The sequence below is a fragment of the Eurytemora carolleeae genome, unplaced genomic scaffold (genome assembly GCF_000591075.1).
Source record: "Eurytemora carolleeae unplaced genomic scaffold, Eaff_2.0 scaffold395, whole genome shotgun sequence".
NCBI classification, from domain to species: Eukaryota; Metazoa; Arthropoda; class Copepoda; order Calanoida; family Temoridae; genus Eurytemora; species Eurytemora carolleeae.
Window position 1 is genome coordinate 227,423 of NW_019396292.1, and position 21,415 is coordinate 248,837.

Here is a 21,415-nt window from a genome sequence, read left to right on the forward strand (position 1 = left end):
CTTTTGAATAAATTTAAGCGTAAAGGTATAACAGAGATAGTAAATAATGGGAATAATACTAATTTTATCGTTTTAGGAAGTTTTTCATGGCATACCGTATCGATGAATGAAAAGACAAAATTGAAGAATTAGGGGTGGGGGAGCAAAATTAGAAATTGTAATAAAAAGAAAAAACTTAAAATAAGCTATTTTGGGAAAAGCGCCAAGAGACGAGAAAAAAGTATAAACAAATTTTATAGACAGTGTTTAGAAACACTGAATCTAATTTAAGACGTTAAAAAAGACATATATATACTACAGGGCGCTTCGCAAAAAAATCTTAGAAAAAATTTTTGTGGATTTTTTCAAATTTAATGAAAATAAAATTTTTTGAGGCAAATTTTTAAAGTTTTGATCATTCAAAAACCTTCCCTTGGGTCATGCGAGGTCCCACACACAATTTGTGCCCGATCGGTTCACCCGGTTTGACGTTTATTGGATCCAAACAGACAGATAGGCAAACAGACAAGCAAAGTATATATATAGATATATATTATAAATCTAATCAAGCCGCGTCTAAAATTTAAGGCTCCAATTCTTAAAAATTCGGACTCATGTCACGTAAAACTAAATACAACAAAGTGCATCCTGTAAAAGACATATTTTTATCTCTTGTTCAAAATCTTTCGAAAATTGTGTGAACAAAATTATGCACGTTAGAAGTAGTTAACAAAAAGTACAAAATAGAAAATTCAAAAAATCATTATTTAACGGATGAAAACGGGTTACAAAGTTCTGGCTCAATGATTTTTAAATAGGAGTCCGTGATGGTTAATCCCAAGTAACCCCTCCCTTCTCCAAAACTGGGATTCACATAAAATCTAAAAATTGCATTTACGAAACAAAGGGTTTGTATTGATTACAGACAGTACAAATATGTAAAATCAAATATACGCCTAATTTCAGAGAGTCTAATCGGAAGGAAAGATTATTTATGCATGGTTTAAGTAATGGAATGCATACAAAATAGTTTAACTGGATATTTTTACAAGGGAGATTTACCAATTGCTTAAAACCCAACTTGTCTGTTTTATTGGTCTGTTTTTACATTCATGTTCTTTGGACTACTTAAAGTCGTAATCTGAGTCTTATCTAATTATTTATTTATTTATTTATTTATTAATTTTATAGTATTTCAATCTTCTTCACATAGTGCAAAGTTATCATAACTGTTAAAATGTTGTATAACAAATGAGACAATTTAAAATACAATTTAAGTTTTTTCTATTTAAGAACTCTTTAAAAAAAGATTTACAAGATTTTAGTTTGTCATTGTTTCCAGAGAAATTCTCTCAAAGATTAACCTTTGAAGAAATTAAAGCAATTATTCTAAATGTTGTAGAATGATTTATCACGATCAAAGATGAACCATAGATTTTATGAAGAGTGTTAAAAAAAAACTTCAACCTAATAAAAAATAAGTCATTATTCTGAGCAAAGTAAAGCAAATCCGATAATCTATTTGCCACATAGTCCTAACATCCTAGACACATTATTAATTTAATTTCATAATGATCTGGTAATAATTAAAGGGAGTGAAGGTTTAATTATTACCAGATACGTTTTCAGAAGTTTTCCACAACACTGTATACTCCCTTTAAACCTGCTTTTTCTTTCGTATAATTTTTTAACTACTCGTATATTATGATTTTGATTATTTTTTCTTATTAATATCGACCCACTCAATTAAGAATATCAAAACCAAGCACAGAACATTCCAGTGATTCTCCCGAGTCTCCCATTCAAAATCTGAGGCAAATCGGTCAAAGAGTTCATGAGTTATGATCGGAAAACGAAGAAGCAAACAAAGATTACAACTTTATATAAATTTCGTAATTTCGTATCATCTCGGTTACCCCTGCATACATCTAGTCAAATGAAAAACTTCAATATTTTGTTGAGAACAAGAACCATAGACAAGAACCTGTGCTTCATTTCCCTCAACAGAGGACCTCGAGACAAATAAAATTATTGTTTTTGACTTTTAAAAATATGTCAATTTGTTATTTTGTTGCCTAAGAAGCTGCATGAATGCATTTTATGCATTTTACATGTCATGCCAATAATAACCAAACCTTTGCAAAATATTAATCAAAGTTCATGAGCATTGGTCCAATGTTACTTTTTAACAATAAAAAATTAGATTGTAAAATTTAGTATTACAGTTTTATAAATTAGATTATTTCTCTCTGGAAACAATATTTAACCCTGTTAAACTGCACGGTTAATGCATAACCACAACGATGCTATTAAATCCAACCTACAAAGTATCCGAACTAATTATTCAATAGTTTTTACTTGCCTGACCCGTTGGGTTTTAGTTTTAAATCGCCTTCCCCCATTATTATGAACTATAGATCCAAACTTCTTTTTGAAATTGTATTAAATTTTTTAAAATTTAATTGTCGAATCCACTTGGTATCTGATTTCACTGCACTTATTCCCTCATACTTTTTTGTAGCCCTATACATTTATATTTTAGAAATTAAAAGCACTTGCTTTTAACATTAGTTTATAAAATGTTATTGGCAGCATTCTCTGAGATTTGTACGTGAGAGCTTGCAAACCTTTAAATCCTTATTCCATCAACATTGTCTTATCTATCTATAAAATAAAACAGGACATTTGTATATATGTTGCCTATAGCCGGTCAAACGGCTAGACCGATTGGGTTGACATTTTTTGTGGACATTCATAGGGGTGTTATAGGCTAAAAAAAAAAATTTAATTTTTCAAAAATTTTTCTCAATTTTTTTTTTTTTCAAATATTTTTTTCCATGGGCAACGCCGGGCCCTCCAGTTAGTATAGAATATTTTTAAATCTGATAAATCTTTAGGTCAGAAAACTCGTAGGTCCGTTTCTTAAAGGTCGGTCGTAAGAGTACCAACAATGTCTCGGAAAGTCTCAGTCTAGATAAATTGTATATCTATAGGTCTCAGTCTTGTGAAGACCATTGGGTTGCGTGGTGTTGTAAAATAAGAATTAAATTTTTTTCACATCATTTTTTCGTGATCTTTTTTTTCACGTCATTTTTTCACATCATTTTTTCACATCATTTTTTCGTGATCTTTTTTCCCATTCGAAATTATTATATTTTTGCTTAAAGGGACTGTAGGTGTAAATTCAAATTTGTTCTTTGCGGAGTTGCATGTTCGATTCCCAATTGTGCCCATCAACCTTTGCCGCTGATCAGTGATCAAGAAGGACTATTATTCTAGATAAGAATTAGGTTTCTATGCACTCAATTTTCAGCCATAGAATAAGGATATCTCTGACATCATTGATCAGACAAACGTTTAAAAGAGAAATGGTGTGAATCACACCTGTATCTCTTTAAATGGATGTTCACTGAAATTCCTTAAACAGTCCCTTATTTTTTTAAATTCTCTTTTTTATTGCAAAGGGTCCAATGGGATAGAGGGCGGAGGACGATCGAAAGAACCGCCGCCCGCCGAGGATTAATTATTCAAAGAGTTTCAATACTCCAAACATTTTTTTTAAGAGAAAAATATCTTCTAAATATTTGTCCTTGAAAAACAAATACATAAAGTATAAATGCAGACGTCTTTAATGTTATTATAATTATTTACATTTCACTTCCTTATTCTTGGAATTTTTGTCACTCGCTTGTGCAAAATTGAAAAGAACCTTTAAGCTTAAGACATTACAGAAAATAATAACTGAATAAGATTAATTATTTTCGATGATAAGAGTAAGTTTTTATTTTCTCAACCTGTTCCTAAACAACTTGTGAGTTTACTGTCGAATTTTGGAAATTACATTTTTCGTGGTCGTCTTTGAATAATTTAAATAAAACCGATTCTCAAAATCATCCCTCCAAAATTGACAATCTATGAGGATTTTAAAGATTGAATTCGCGCTCTTGCTGAACAAATATGCATCAAATGAATCCTAAAAAAATACTATACAATATTACATTCTCAGTTAAACTACAATAAATTGCAGGTCAATCCCTTTAAATGTTTAATATCTCCGTCACTTTTAAAAGCCAAAGCTAGATAAAACAATAATATTTCAGAGATAAAAAATTTATTTCAGAGATTAAATAATATTTCAGAGATAAAATAATATTTTAGAGATAAAATAATAGTTCAGAGATAAAAATAATATTTCAGAGATAAAAATAATATTACAGAGATAAAAATAATATTTCAAAGTAAAATAATATTTCAGAGATAAAAATAATATTTCAGAGATAAAATAATATTTCAGAGTAAAATAATATTTTAGAGTAAAATAATATTTCAGAGATAAAAATAATATTTCAGAGATAAAAATAATATTTCAGAGTAAAATAATATTTCAGAGATAAAAATAATATTTCAGAGTAAAATAATATTTCAGAGATAAAAATAATATTTCAGAGATAAAATAATATTTCAGAGTAAAATAATATTTCAGAGTAAAATAATATTTCTTAGATAAAAATAATATTTCAGAGATAAAATAATATTTCAGAGATAAAATAATACTTTAGAGATAAAATAATATTTTAGAGCTAAATGATATTTCAGCGATAAAATAATATTTCAGAGATAAAATAATATTTTAGAGCTAAATGATATTTCAGAGATAAAATAATATTTCAGAGTAAAATAATTTTTCAGAGATAAAAATAATATTTCAGAGTAAAATAATATTTCAGAGATAAAAATAACATTTCAGAGAGTAAAATAATATTTCAGAGATAAAAATAATATTTCAGAGATAAAAATAATATTTCAGAGATAAAATAATATTTCAGAGTAAAATAATATTTCAGAGTAAAATAATATTTCAGAGATAAAAATAATATTTCAGAGATAAAATAATATTTCAGAGATAAAAATAATATTTCAGAGCTAAATGATATTTCAGAGATAAAATGCCTTTTAAGCTTCCAATCTGTGAAGGTGTTGTCCATCTACCCAAGGGGACGGGAAGGTAAAATATTCTTATTTCCATCTGATGTAATTTATTTTGCTAAAAAGGGGAATCACAATCTTACAATCAGTAGAGCAGAACTGAACAAGTAATGGTGGGGGGGGCATGCCCGTCGTCAGGGGGTGCAAGGGGTCAGGTTTAGCCCCAATTCTCTTAAAATGGGGGTGCAACGACAAATGTTCACCCCCCCCTCCCCCTTTTGAATAAGTTGCTTGGTACCATCTCTTGAAAAATTGAATTTAAAGTTTTTCAAAATTGTTTAAATTAAAGCTGTTCCCTCAGACCAACCAAATTCAACTTTTTTTGAAAAATATTTGTCTTCGGGTAAGATTAGGTTAGATTAGGTAAGATTTTCTGGACGAAATTGTTTGGTCGATATCTTACAATGTAACAAATATGTTCCAGTATGTATTAAAAAATCGATACTTTAAATTTTGCAGAAACATTGCCTCAGTTTCAATATTTTGTCCAGACAATTCAAAATCAATAAACGTGAGTAGTAATATCAAAATCAATGAACGTGAGTAGTAATATCAAAATTATCAATATTTTCTATCTTCCAATATTGTAAAATTATAGCTAAAACATTTATGATAAAATTGTCTGTGTATATCATACGAAAGGTCAAATTCAGGGAAAATCGAATTTTCACTGTATAATATTAAAACTCTAACCATCGTTGTTGACAAATTAAAGAATAATCTACATAACATAAAATTAAACCTAAAATTTAAGCTTGTTTTTTAAAGTAATAATGACTTGTAGTTATATTAGGAAGAAAAAACTCTAAAGATTACTGGAAAGATGAGAACGAACCAACACGCATCCTGTAAGCACAAAGTAGAAAATTAATATAATGCTACATAAACTCAAAACACCATAAAAGTATAATGTTGTGAAGGTGTTCAGAGATAGAGGATGACATTTAATACATTTTATGTCGGAGATGCTTTATCAATTGGACTACTGACAATTTGAACTAACGCTCGATTCCATTTTTACGATACCACATCGGAAATAAAAAAGCATTTAATATACTTGAATTTATTCAGTTGTTCAAATTAGGTTAATATTGATCCATAATTTAATCCTCATACTAAAGTCTAACATTATGAAATTTAAACCAGCAAATAGTTAAAACATTACAAATTGAAGCTGTTCAGATGAGATATCGCCTTTATACATATGATTGTTATTAATTTAAATTATTTTGGACAGATAAGCTTTGAAAAATTTAAATAATATGTTGCTTTCCAAAAAATACAGGGTACAGGTCAAAAAACAAGATTAGTGTTTTACATAACACAGCAGAATTCAAATGTTGGAAAAAAATATAATTATCAACGCTGAACAGGATATCAACGTTTCCTTATACACCGGCCCTTAAAATTTGCACTAAAACAATTTTTTTCTACAGGGTGTCCCAAAAAAACATGGGAATTCAGTGACGAATTGGATTTCGTCTTTGCTATGAATAAGCATTGTAATACCTAATTTCAAAAGCCATAATATTATTATGTCTGCTAGAGGTTATTTTATGAAAAGGGTAAAAGACTGTAAAGATGTGTCTATAATGTCTCCGCAAGGAACAATGAAGACGGACAAGTTTACTCTGTTTGTATACTGCAATTTTCTTGTTTTACTAAGTACAACCGTATGCAGTCAAAACATAAACAAACAAAATGTGAGCATAGCAGACGAAACTCTTACAGATTTCAGCTTTCTCAGTAGGTATCACTATACCAAATCAAAGAATTATTTGAAAAGACGATATCGAATTCGTCACTAAATTCCCATGTTTTTTTTGGACACCCTGTAAGTGATTTTAAGCCAAGTTAAAACTTATATACTATAGGCTAAATCACAAATTCAATAAGTGAACAGCTGACTTAAATAGAATTGAGAGTTAGTCCATTCAACCGTTAGTCCAATTGACATAGCACCAGATAATTGCATCTCATGGTTTTGGTAATTGAACCAAGTATTGATAAAACCAAATATTATAACCCCAAATAAAAAAATGGAAAACAAAATGTCTTTTTTTTTGCTTGTTTTTCACATCAATGAAATCTGCATGTAGCTTTAATATTTTTTACATATGATTAAGTACATTTCTGATTTATAACAAAAATCTAATATATTTTTAAGAAGTTAATCTTAAATGTCTTCTTGAAACTTTCAGAACTGCCCTTAAACAGTAGGAACTCATCTATATACGACAGAAACGCAATGTGGAGGCGTACTTGACACATTTATGATTTAAAACCTTTGGGGCCCAGGAACTCCATTTAGAAAATCAATTTTTACGTTTGAATCAATAAATCAAACATTATAACAAATTGTAACAGATTGTCCAGGGCCCATTATACTTTATTGTTGTTAGGTACTTCTTAATAAGTTAACTTTTACAAAATATTACACTTTGTATCTATTTCAAGGGACTGATTCATCCCGAGAAAAACTCGTATTTTTCCGTAAGCCTATGTTAAGATCTTGTAAATCTTCCATTGCTAGATATCTTAAAGAAAGACACTATCACTTTGTTGTAGAAAAGGCACAGAAGTAAAAGGTCGTCATTGGCATCATCATTAAATTAATGAACATTTTTGCATCAGTCGTGCATTATTTTATACTACTTCTATTCCTTCCTGCGATATTCTTCCCCCTTAATTACGTTTGAATACTTTAACACAATGTGCGACATTAAAACATTTTTTTATATATTATCATTGGAAAGAAGCTTTTAAAAGTTTAATTAAAGTTTCAAACAGATATTCATGGCAAGATAGTTTCAAAGGAAGACAACAATTAAGAGTCAATAACTATTCTTGTTTTTTTTTTCTTTTTTAATTATACATTTTATATTGAATAATATGTCGTTTCGCTATAAAATTGGTATGCGCAATTGAAATTAGCGTTATAACCTAATTTGTTTCAACAGACTTATTGCTGAAAAAAAGCCTATACCAGTTTATATTAAAAATTTAATCATTTTTTTTCTTTTCTTCAGATTTTCCAAAATCCACAGTGATCCAAATGTTGCAAGCTCCCACACAAAAATTGATGAGAATATTGCCAATTACTTCTTAAAAACTGATGCTAAAAACAAAAACGAAACGGATGGGTTTTTGGTTTTTCTCTATTTTTAAATTTTCAACAGAGTATGCCAATTCTGGAAAGATTGACATGGAAACTTATTGATTCTTAACAGATGAAAACTTATTAATGCTTTGTAGATGGAAACTTATTAAGGCTTAGAAGATAAAACGCATAAATGCTTAAGGAGATAGAAACTTATAAATGCTTTGTAGATGGAAACTTATAAATGCTCAGAAGATGGAAACTCATAAGCGCTTAGTAGATGGAAACTTACAAATGCTTAGGAGATGGAAAATTATAAATGCTTAGAAGATGAAAACATATAAATGCTTAGGAGATGGAAGCTCATAAATGCTTAGAAGATGGAAACATATAAATGCTTTGTGATGGAAACTAATAAATGCTTAGTAGATGGAAACTTATAAAAGCTTTGGAGATGGAAACTTATAAATGCTTCGTAGATGGAAACTATAAATGCTTAGCAGATGGAAACTTATAAAAGCTTAGGAGATGGAAACTTATAAATGCTTTGTAGATGGAAACTTATAAATGCTCAGTAGATGGAAACTTATAAATGCTTAGTAGATGGAAGCTAATAAATGCTTACTAGGGGGGCAAGGTCCAGTTTGGTAAATACTAAGAAGTTGACCGGGAGGTCCCGAGCAAAATAATGTTCCATAGCTCACCTCTTCATTGTAAATAAATCAATCTTGATACAATTCTTGGATTGGTTGGGATTTTGGGTGGCTCCGCAAATTCTTTGCTCTGGAATTTATTTACTTCAGTAACATTTTTTCTTTGCTACTTTTTAAAATTGGCAATTTTGAAAAGTGGAATTATAACATTAAAACATATATTATGATAATTAAAGTTTTAATGTGATGGATCAAACATATTTTTCGGATTATTTATTAGTTCTCACAGATACAACCAGGGAAACATTATTGTTAGTTATTGTAATATCACAAGAATTATATTGCTGTTGTTACTTTGTATTTTAAAGCCATTCAGAATTTGTTTTTTATGTAAATGGAACCTTGTGCTTTAAAATGTGAGAGTAAAGTAAACGGTTAAACCTCCAAACATGGTTTATATACTGCAAGGCTATAGCAAGCATACAATTTGCTTTCTAAATTTCATAAAATTATACAAACTATTTTTTGTAATTTTAGTGCTCTTGGTCCTCCAAACTTAAACAGTTTAAAAATAAGATTGGGATGGATATTTGAAACTGATATTTTTGTTCGAACATCTTTAAACGTCCAGACAAAAATGTTATAGCACTGTGAATAAAAATAATAACATCGTTTATGAGAACCAGAAAACTCTGGAATAAGAAGACGACTTTTTGACTTTGCATCCTTATATCTTTGCAACCCGATGGTGTAAACATTTTATATTTCAAACTTAGACTTTTTGATTTATAATACAATTAATAATATGAAATATCTAATGTCTTTGACATCGGGGTTTACAGACTAACCATATAGGAAGCTGATTCAACAAGAATAAATATAAACAGATGCATTTAGATCAATAAAATAATAAGCTGATAAATCATATTCCTTCATACTCTGCGAGATAAATATAAACATATAGAGAGAGAACATTAATGGAATTTATGAAATGAAGTATACCAGGACTAGAGAAAGACATTTGTACAGACCATTTCTCTAAAGGAGCAAATGATTGATCTCGAAAACCCTAAGATTAATTATGTCTGTAAATGTAATCGATAGAAAAGCGTTAATCATTACAATATTCCAAATTTTAACTTTTAGTGAAATGTTTCCAAATATTTTTCATGCATGAAAATATTTGTTTTCCAAAACTTTTTGTAAATATATAATTTAAAAACTAGCATTAACATTCAACTGTACACAAAAAATTGCTAGTAACAGAAAAAAGGCATTTATTGCTTATCATACAGGGTGTCCCAATAAACATGGGAATTCAGCGACGAATTCAATATCGTCTTTTCAAATAATTCTTTGATTTAGTATAGTGATACCTACTGAGAAAGCTGTAATCTGTAAGAGTTTCGTCTGCTATGTTTACATTTTGTTTGTTTATGTTTTGACTGCAACCGGTTGTACTTAGTAAAACAAGAAAATTACAGTATACAAACAGAGTAAACTTGTCCGTATTCACTGTTCATCTTGCGGAGACATTATAGACACATCTTTGCAGTCTTTTACCCTTTTCATAAAATAAACGTTAGCAGACATAATACTATTATGGCTTTTGAAATTAGATATTACAATGCTAATTCATAACAAAGACGATATCGAATTCGTCACTGAATTCACATGTTTTTTGGGACACCCTGTACATAAAAGCATATTTGTCTGTATTAAATAAACTTAAATCCCGGCGCGCAGAATAATCAGATTTTAAATCTCACGTGACCCCAGGGAAGGTTTATAGTTCTCAAAATTAAAAAGTATTATTATTATCTAGATTTTAGATGTTGGAAATCCACCAATACAACAACAACATCTGCAAACTCTTTCATGATGTACAACAAATCTGGTGGCATCATTTCATGGCAAGCAACTACTCAAAGCTACAAGAGAGAGGGCACAAAGCGCCTCAAATGCATTGTTTACCGAGTAATAAACTTTTTTTTAGGTACACTGTTGGATGCATTGATGTGTTTACTGTTGAACATGAGTCGAAGTTACCCCTTCTGTTCCGTCTGTACTATCCCTCATCAGATAAATGTGATTCTTCAAGGAAAACCAACAAAAAAACTCTTCAAGAAAAAAATCGAGTTTTTGCCACAAACTCAAATTTCTAAGTCTTATATGTTTGCGACCTGTGTCCGAATTTAATGAATTTAAGCCGCGTCTCAGATCCCCAAAAACCGGTTTCAATTGAGCGCCAGCTTAAATCTTAAAATTTAATACAATTTTAAGTGGAACCAACCATATTTGAGCCGCGACTTAAATTCTTTAAATTCGGCCTCAGAGCGTATAAAACTTAAATTATTATTTTTGATCCCACAGAATTCTATAGTTTGAAATATTTCAGGTCTATACCAACATTGGTTTGCAAAGATATAAGGATTAGAAAAACAGAGTATGTGGCAAAGACTGCAATTCCAATTTATCTAAAATTTTAGTTGTTTTTTTATCTAGGTGGCCGCTATGGTTGCCTGATCCTAAGTAAGCGTTAATTCAGAGGCGTATTCAGGGGGCTAAGCCCCCCCGACCAGTGAAATCTATTGATTTCAAGGGGTTTTCAGGCCCCAACATTATTTGCACTAATAGTTTTTGGTTTGGGTGATGTGTTTAACCTGTCATGTAACAACGGTTATATGACGCATATTAAAGATGCACTATATTTGAGGACGCAAAATGTGTTTCATATGTAACATTGCAAATCTATACATAGTAGAATACATAATATTTAAAAAGGTACACAATACACATCCCAGATTCACATTCACATCCCAGATTCACATTCACATACCAGATTCACATTCACATACCAGATTCACATTCACATACCAGATTCATATTCACATACCAGATTCACATTCACATACCAGAAACATATTCACATACCAGATTCACATTCCAATACCAGATTCACATTCACATACCAGATTCATATTCACATACCAGATTCATATTCAGATACCAGATTCATATTCAGATACCAGATTCATATTCACATACCAGATTTACAATACAAAGACAAATCAAACATATATGCCAAGACTAAAGTTTAAAGGTTAGCATTGTTGGTTACCGTCGGTCAAGATACTCTTTAAATAAAATCACGTGACTGGTCTCTTTAATACACTTCATTTTCTAGGTACGCAGAATCCTACGTGGAAGGTAACTTCCAGTATTCACCCGCATTCAAGTCTTTTCTTATCAACACAGGGATATACAACTTCCAGGTCGGATTAATACACTACTACTATAATAATACGAGCTGTTCAACTTCCAGGTTGCATAAAATGTAGTCTGTCCTCTAGCTCTCTAGTGTGTCAGTCCTGTAGTCTAGTAGTTTTAACTCCTCTAGTCCTCAAATCCTCTAGTCAATCGGTCCTCAAAATATCTTTTAGTCCTCCAGTTCTCTAATCCTCTATTTTTCTATTCCTCTATTCCTCCATTCCTCTATTCTTCATTCCTCTATTCCTCTATTCTTCATTCCTCTATTCCTCTATTCCTCCATTCCTCTATTCCTCTATTCCTCCATTCCTCTATTCCTCTATTCCTCTATTCCTCTATTCCTCCATTCCTCTTTTCTTCATACCTCTATTCTTCTATTCCTCCATTCCTCTATTCTTCATTCCTCTATTCCTCTATTCCTCCATTCCTCTATTCTTCATTCCTCTAGTCCTGTATTCCTCCATTCCTCTATTCCTCTATTCCTCTATCCTCAAATCCTCTAGTCCTCTAGTACTCCATTCAACTAGTTATATATTCTAGTCCTCTCTAGTCCTCTAGTCCTTTCTGGTACTCTAGTCCTCTAGTCCTCTCTAGTCCTCTAGTCCTCTAGTCCCCTCTAGTCCTCTCTAGTCCTCTCTAGTCCTCTCTAGTCCTCGCTAGTCCTCTACTCCTCTTTAGTCCTCCAGTCTTCTAGTCATTTATCTCTTTATTATTATTACTATTATTATTTCTAGGGTAAAATGCTGCGCCGACTGACCTCGAACCCAGTAGTCCCCGTGAATGAAGGAAGTAAACCAGATGGAGAAAGGTGATTTATATTTAAGTCACTTTAGAGTTTGAAGAAATAAAATTATAGTTCGGGGCCTCTACGAAATTTATATAAAATGTCGTTTTCTAAACCCTCTGATAATAGAATGCTGCAGATATTTAGTTTTTTAATTAATCATATTGAGCTCTTTTAAACTGTTCCAGCATATTTTATGGGTAAATAGTTAATTTTATCATTCCTGAAATCAAGGTATAATAGTATTAAACTGTTCCAGCATATTTTATGGGTAAATAGTTAATTTTACCATTCCTGAAATCAAGGTATAATAGTATTAAAATTGTCAAGGCGAGTTCTGGGTTAAACTTTTACACTATACCAACTCACTTTAATTTAAATCAGGCACAGTGGATGATCTGACGAGGTTGGGATGGCAAGGTTTAAAGGGAGTGTTCGCGAAAAATGAAAGGGGGTATAGGCTTAATGCGATAAAAAATCGCTTTTGATCGCTACTAATCTTACTTTTATCTGTTGCGTCTATAAGGAGAAAATTGTTAAAAACGACAAATACCGAAGAACGCAGTGTCCATACAAATTCAGAAAGATGCAACATACGGCTTAGACCGTAAAAAATCTATTTAATTTCAAACAAATCATTCAGATATTACAATAGTCATCGATTATCTTTTGCCACATTTGTATATAGTTGATTTTCCATAATATGTTTTTGATTTTATTTTTTTAAATAATATTCAGCTTACAACTTGTTTTCGAACATTCCTGGAATGTTTTTATAAGTAACTCTCAGATCATAACAATTAAAACATATTATGAAAAATCAACTATATACAAATAGCCTATACTCCCTATACAAAAAGCCTATACCCCCTTTCATTTTTCGCGAACACTCCCTTTAACCATGATGAAAAGGCCTGGCGACTATTTAAACTCGGCCAATTTTCATTACTTTACAATAAGAACTCAAGAGACTGAATGCATTGACTGCTTTATACTGCGGAAAGTAGAATGCCTGCAATATATTTTTAAAACAAAAAGTTTTTATTTCAACTTAGACTTTAGAATTGTTATGTTTTAGAACAAAAATAAATGTCTCTTTTTTACTTAAAACTAATATTTGAATCATATTATTATTAGGTTTCCAGTTGTAATTTTCTCTCATATGCTGTCCGCATGTAGAACCACATACTCCTTCCTCTGTACAGATATTGCATCACAGGTATTCATACGTAGTGGTCACTAGAAAACAGTGGAGTAATTGTCGCCTTGGATCTTTCTACTAATTATTGTTACAACTATAGGATGCTTATAACTTATTTATTTATTTCTATGAGTGTTCACTGTTCAGGGCATATTTTTAGAGATAATAAAAATCTAATTTCTAAGTCTTTAAGTTCGCGTTTTTTTTTGAGGATTTACCGTTAAAAAAAACTACTTTTTGGAATTTAACGATTATACCAATTTGACCAGAAAAAATCCAAAGCCTATTAAATTAGAATAAGAAAACATTTGTTAACCCCCATTTAAAATAGCGTAACAAATCTCGAAATAACTTACTGTATTTCAGGGATATTATGTAGCGGCATTGGAGCATGGTGATAACAGCGCTAGTATTAGGTAATTTTTACTTTTTTTACCAGAACCAGAACCAAGAAATTTAATTTATTCCTTTAATATTGTATTTTTTATGACGCTTTAATTCGAATGAAAAAAAAAAAAACAAGATTAAAAATATACGTACATGCTTCTTGGACCAGGGATATACCCTGACAGTATATGTACCATAGATATACAATTATTTAGGATATGTACTTATCAGCAGGTTTTGTGAGGTAAATATCAAAAAAAGAGCAGAGACTTAATTAGCATGCCACGTCTTCTTGAAAAAAAAATATATACAATGTTGAATAGAATGATGATGAGCTCACCTGACTCTAAAATATCCTGGAGATCAATCAAAACCCTACCAAAAGGAAAACATCTGGTTTTTCAAATTAATTACATTTACTTTGAATAACCCTTTTATTATTATTTTAAGCTATTACTTTGAGAAGGTTTTAAAAAAAATTTAGTGACTAAACATGCATTTGCTACAAACTTTATTTTTTTAAAACTTTAATACTTTTATATTTAAAATTTTGTTAAAAAGATAAAATTTTTACACTATCAGCTTGCAAAAATATAAGCATTTGTAATTACAGTTTGATGTTAGTGCTCATTTTTTTTTGAGGAAAATAACAAAAACAAAATTCCGTGAATCATTTAAATAAAATTTCTTTCAAAATTTCCTCAAATCTAGATTTGTCTAAATCAAGGAGCGAATGAAACCGAACTAAGAGCAAGACAACTGAAATACAGAACTAGGAAAAGAAAAAAAATTCCAAAAAAACATTTTTCATGGATACACACTACGCAGATATCAAGATTTTAAAGAAGTTTTATATCTTGATTCATGTTCTTTAAGGGTGAATACATATAAAAGAAAGAATAAAAAGAAAGATTTTAATTCATAAATAAAAGTATAAGACTGATCCAAATATGACCAAAAATAGAAAATGAATTGACTCTTGACCACAAAATTTAATTATCTACTAGTCTCTACATCAGAGATTAGAAAATTAGAGTTTTTGGCAAAGACTCGATTCTTTTGTGTATAATATTCACTCCTGCATGCCGAGTCCATCAGCGCCTGATTCAATCAGGGTTTCAGTCATGTGTTTGTTGTCTATTCTGAACCAATAAAAATAGTATTGCGGTAACATCTTTCTATCTATCTCATTATCCAATTAGAGATATGAATCCTTTAATCGGCGCTAACTGTAAATGAAAATATTTTCTTTCACTGAAACTATAGTGTATTTGTGATTGTTTCATTAAACATAATTTCTCGTTTCAAGAAATCATAGCAAACTAAAGAAAAGAAGGAATGGATTTAGCTTGAGTTTCTGTTTTTTATTTTGATTTGTTGTGATCAAAAGCAATTATTTTTAAATTTCGGATCCGTATTTTACATTTAAATAAATTTTTCTTTTTGTAAAGTGAAGTTAGCCAGTGCTTGGATTCACTTGTTAGCCTAGACAATGGTATATTGCAGGTATTTACACATTAACAGACAAGTTTGATATCTGGGGTAATGATGAGGGATGATATCTGGGATTATAATAAGGGATGATATCTAGGGTTATGATGAGGGATATATCTGGGGTTATGATGAGGGATGATCTAGGTTTATGATGAGGGATGATATCTGGGATTATAATAAGGGATGATATCTAGGGTTATGATGAGGGATGATATCTGGGATTATAATAAGGGATGATATCTAGGGTTATGATGAGGGATGATATCTGGGGTTATGATGAGGGATGATATCTAGGGTTATAATGAGGGATGATATCTAGGGTTATGATGAGGGATATATCTAGGGTTATGATGAGGGATATATCTGGGGTTATGATGATGGATGATATCTAGGGTTACGATGAGGGATATATCTGGGGTTATGATGAGGGATGATATCTAGGGTTAGGATGAGAGATGATATCTAGGGTTATGATGAGGGATGATATCTGGGATTATAATAAGGGATGATATCTAGGGTTATGATGAGGGATGATATCTGGGATTATAATGAGGGATGATCTAGGTTTATGATGAGGGATGATATCAAGGGTTATGATGAGGGATGATATCTGGAGTTATGATGATGGATGATATCCGGGGTTATGATGAGGGATGATATCCGGGGTTATGATGAGGGATGATTTCTAGGGTTATGATGAGGGATGATATCCGGGGTTATGATGAGGGATGATATCTTGGGTTATGATGAGGAATGAAGCATTATTTTCTGGTTCTTTTAAAACAGTTTAGGGTTTTCTACTGTACGGGTGCTCAAAGCAAAAGTCTATAAAATTTCCTTTTCTCATTATGAAAAACATTTGTCCGACCAAACATAAACAAATTTAAAACAATAGATTTTGAACGCACGAAATTTTTATATTATAGAGAAGTAGAAGCAGACTATTGAGTATTGAGAAGAGAATTATTATTACAAGCAGATTATACCATAAAAAGATCTCGACAAAAACTTATATATAAGGTACAGGGTGTCCCACGAAACATGACAGTTGGTAAATAGTTTTAAATGGCTTCTTCCATTATTTGTTAAGTTGTTTGATACCAAAGAGAATAATAAAAAATATTATATTGCATTCATAAAATAGTTTTAATTTCAAAGTAAAACATATTTGAGTAAACAAATTTTTAAGCGAAATAAACTGCGAAAAGTTTTTTATATACAGGGTGTCCCACGAAACATGACAATAGCAAGACGACTTGAAAGTCGTCTTTGGTATTTGAATTTATTTGTGACATTTAGTCTTCTAATAAAACATATTTGAGTAAACAAATTTTTAAGCGAAATAAACTGCGAAAAGTTTTTTATAATACAGTAAATGGAAGAAGACATTCAAAACTATTCACCAACTGTCATGTTTGTAAGACATTCTGCATAAAATAGGTATTTTGACAATATTAATATTAAGGATTTGTTTATCAAGTACTCAGAGACTCTTAGCGTAAACCATGAAAGGATCGGTCTTGAATCTTTCAAAGGAAAACTCGAAATAGAAAACTGTATAATTGCAGGTAGAATCTGAGGAGACATGATTAAAAGTATAATTTAAATTGTATTCTTTGTTTTTAGCTTTTATTTACAAAACTTTGCAACATTAAAGAATTGAGTTCTTGCCATAAACTCAAACTTTCTTATCCTTATATCTTTGCAACCTGAAGGTATAAACCGTTGTAAATCGTGCATACCCCTTTTTAATTTGAGGGTCACTTAAAATAACGCGTACAGTTTCTTTAATGAATAGAGAAACATCAGTGAACTGCGTAAACTAAGTTAAATCAATTCTCTTCAGCTTGAGCCGGTGAACAAGAGAAGTGGTTTAACTTAGTCCACGTGGTTTAACCATGTCTTACTATTCATTAAATCTGGTCCCAGTACTGATAAAAGATTTACTTGTTTTTTTGTTTTCAGGACATTGTATGGGTGGGTGTACAACTATACGAACCCTGTCCCTTGATGCAAGGTTTAAAGGAGGCGTAGCTATAGACTCCTGGATGTATCCTGTTCGGTATTTTTCTCTTTTAACCACATATTTTCCGTTTTCAGTCAAAGTTTCAAAATTTCCCATTTTAATATTTGTTGCTCCAATAAAGAAAATAAAAAAAATAATGTTTTCTTTCAATTTTATAAAAGTAAACTTTGAAACTTTGTTGATAAAAATGCTCAAATTGCCCCCGTTTTAAAAGTTTTCTTCGAAACATTTAAAAAAAAGGATTTGAGTTTTTTTTATTTTTCAACTTTTTTTTAGATCTAAATATTTATTTTATGCTAATCCATTTAAAGATTTAAACAGGTTTACATTACATTACAAGATATAGCATTACATTTGCATCATTTTCATAATTTTCCTCAATTCTAAATCTAGTTCCGCCTTTGTAGGTCTTCGTTTAGGCTCGGGAACAGGCACAGGATTAGGTTCAGGTTCAGGGTGAGGATGAGGTTCAGTTTCAGGTTCAGCTTCAGGCTCAGAATCAGGGTTAGAGNTTGCGCGCCTGGTTACAACTTTTGTGCAAGTCAAATCACTAAACAAACTCAAGCCAGAAAAAAATTTGATAAATCTAGATGGCTATTAAAATACCTGTCTAGAAACACTGATTTCAGAAACATGAAATTCGTAAAAATTCCTTGAAAATGAAGCAAATTTTACGCAATAAACGTTTTTTTATATTTATCTGTCAGAGTCTAGTGTTCAAGATTTTAACAAACAATTTTTTAAATATCAAAAAATGGACAAATGGACGGTAAATAGCATCAACATGTTTTGAAATAATTGAAAAACCGACCTCTGTTTCTTTTATCGTATTTTACTGATCTTTTTTTCAGTTTATTTTTTTGCTTATAAATGTTGTTTCTAATTTGCTACTGTATATACTGGTGCAAAAAGGATTTAACATTTTTGATGAAATATTTTCACTCTTAATATAAGTTACATCGTTGTTTATTTTTAGTTATTGCATGACCATAACTTGCATTTTTCTAAAACACATTTTTGTAATTTTGCAAAAACATTTATGTACACCGTTTACATTATCAGTGCATTAGAAATTCAAATACACATTTTTGGGGCTTTCTCCCACTCTCTACTCTCTACCATAGATATAACTAAATTTGTTTACTCTCTTTTCCAGGAAAGATGAAATAGATTTTGACAAGAAAAAACTATTGTTCGTGAACATGGAGAAATGGCAGTTTGCAAAAAATCTGAAATGCATGGTCAGGAAAATAATTATTTTGAGGCTACTTTCTTCTAAGTGTAATTGTTATCACTTGCTTCCCTAATAAATGGGGTAAAACTGTGTTAGGAGCACTACTTTATTCTGAGTATTTTCAATGTCTGTCAAAGCAAAATAAATATACGAATATATATTCTTAATAAATTGGAAAGCTTTGTTTAATAAGATTTAAAAAATTTACATTTTCTCAATTCTTAAATTTTCTTACACATACTTCCTGACGATAAAAATTCTTAATGTCAGTTGGTTTTTTCTTTTGAATCGACTTCCAAATTATTATCTTGAAGATATGAGAGCTCTTTAGCGGGAGAATTGAAAACAAATGTTGTCTCTCTAAAGAATGATACACATTATTCTCCTACAGATCATCTTATTGCACTTCAGGTATTTATAAAAACAATTGACTATGACGAAAAATGCAAGATTAAGAAAAATTATTGAACATATTTCGTACAATCAGATCTACACCAAAAAACACTGATTAATATAATAATAATTATTCCTCCACAAAAACTGCATCCTTCTTTTATCTACTTCTGTCAATATACTGCAGTATATTTACTGAATTTTTACTAACTAGAAATTCGCGCCCTTCTTTCTAGGCTTTTAGGGCGCTTCGCGCCCATCTTTTATTTCAACTTTTAATTGTGGCTTTATCTCTGAACATCTTCTCTTTGTACAGTATAAAACAAAAACAAAAAAGTTTGCAGATTTTATAATATTTTTTCGCGCATTTTCAAAATTTTTCAAAATAAAAAACTTTTAAACACAAAAATTTGAAATTTTGATCATTCATAAACCTTCCCTGTGGTCCCTAGATGTCCCACAAAAAATTTGGGCCCGATCGGTTCAACCGTTTTGGCGTTTATTGGATACAAACAAACAGACAGACAAGCCAAATTTATATATAGACTAATTAAAATATTCCAGAATTGCTTCCTTGGTAAGATAGTTGCTGGAGTTCTTGGGAAACCGGATCCAGACTTTTCTTCCTTCCAGAATCTTCTAGCAATATCTGAACTGGTCCACGGCTGGATAAAGAACCGGTTATGTGCGGAAACAGAAACCTACCTAACCACGTGTCGGAAGTACAAAGGGCGTGTTCTCTACGGAATCAAGACGCCGGAGGAATAAACGCGGGACTTTGAATTGTTCGGGCATTATAGATGGATATATCCCACAAGCTGGGATCAGTTTTATTTGCCATGCTTAATTTTGCTGTGACGGGATTATTACAATAGTCTCACAAGAACGAGATTGATTTATTTGGTTTTACAGCCAACAGTCTCTTTTTTTACTGTACAAATTTCCCTAGCAGCCTAAAAGTCCATATGATACTTCAACTAAACCGAAGTTTTGAGTGTTTGTCATAATAGTTACAACCAGGCGCGCAACTAGGGGGGGGGGAAAGGCCCCCCCTTAGTCTGATTAAGGGGGGCATTTCCCTTCCTTCAGAAGGCTTGCACCTCTAGCCTGATTAAGGGGGGGCATACCCCTCCCTTAAGAATGCTTGCCCCCCCTGTAGGGGAGGGGGCAAGAAGTCCACCCTGTTTTGCAATTTAGCGATTCATGAATTCCTGGGAAAGAGAAAGGGGGTTTATTAAGTATTTTTAGATATTTTCACTATAAGTTCTGCCACTTATTATGAAATTGCTTCAATGCTGTAGTACAACTATTAAATTAATCCTACATGTTCACTGCACATATTGTGTGATGTGTCATATTAAAAAAAATTTTTTTTAATGTAAATCATGATTTTTTGATGAAAGGCATTTCTTGTCGGTGTCTGAGTACAATGTATATATTTGATTTATGGATGAATAATGAATATACATATATGTAAATTGTAAATCAATTAATATTTTGATTTACATTAACCAGAATAGATTTCTTTCATTTATTTCATATCAGATGTGTTGACTTACTGAATATCCGATTGGTAAGGTAAGGTTAGTTGTTTTTATAGTTTNATGTTACTTTGAGCCTACAGTTCTATCGGTGCCGTATGATGGCCGCATTTTTCGAGTAGTGTAACAGTATTTTATATTCTCTAGAAGAATAGTTTTTAACCAACTTGATTTTTTTAACCAATGAAGAATCTTTAGAATTTATTCAATTCTATTTCAGAAAAAAAATTACATGAGCGATTAGAGCTATAAGCTTCCATACCAGAATTAATCGCATGTTCAGTGGGTCGCTGTAAAGCTTGATAATAGTAAGCATGAGAAGTCATTGCCAAGGCCAACCAAGATATTTAATTCTAACTGCATATGT

At 31.0% G+C, this 21,415-nt stretch overlaps 1 protein-coding gene across 1 annotated transcript; it reads left to right on the forward strand.

Moving 5' to 3' along the window:
- Positions 1 to 4,917: 4,917 nt before the first annotated feature.
- Positions 4,918 to 21,106, forward strand: LOC111700329 (platelet-activating factor acetylhydrolase). The gene is made up of 15 exons (XM_023471209.1): positions 4,918 to 4,984; positions 10,715 to 10,819; positions 11,224 to 11,250; positions 11,906 to 11,993; positions 12,723 to 12,796; positions 13,910 to 13,991; positions 14,340 to 14,389; positions 14,684 to 14,745; positions 15,088 to 15,136; positions 15,812 to 15,866; positions 17,320 to 17,422; positions 17,820 to 17,916; positions 19,037 to 19,126; positions 19,429 to 19,525; positions 20,072 to 21,106. The coding sequence occupies exons 1-15, from the start codon at positions 4,926 to 4,928 to the stop codon at positions 20,273 to 20,275; spliced, it is 1,242 nt and encodes a 413-aa protein (XP_023326977.1). The 5' UTR covers positions 4,918 to 4,925; the 3' UTR covers positions 20,276 to 21,106.
- The last annotated feature ends 309 nt before the right edge of the window (positions 21,107 to 21,415 follow it).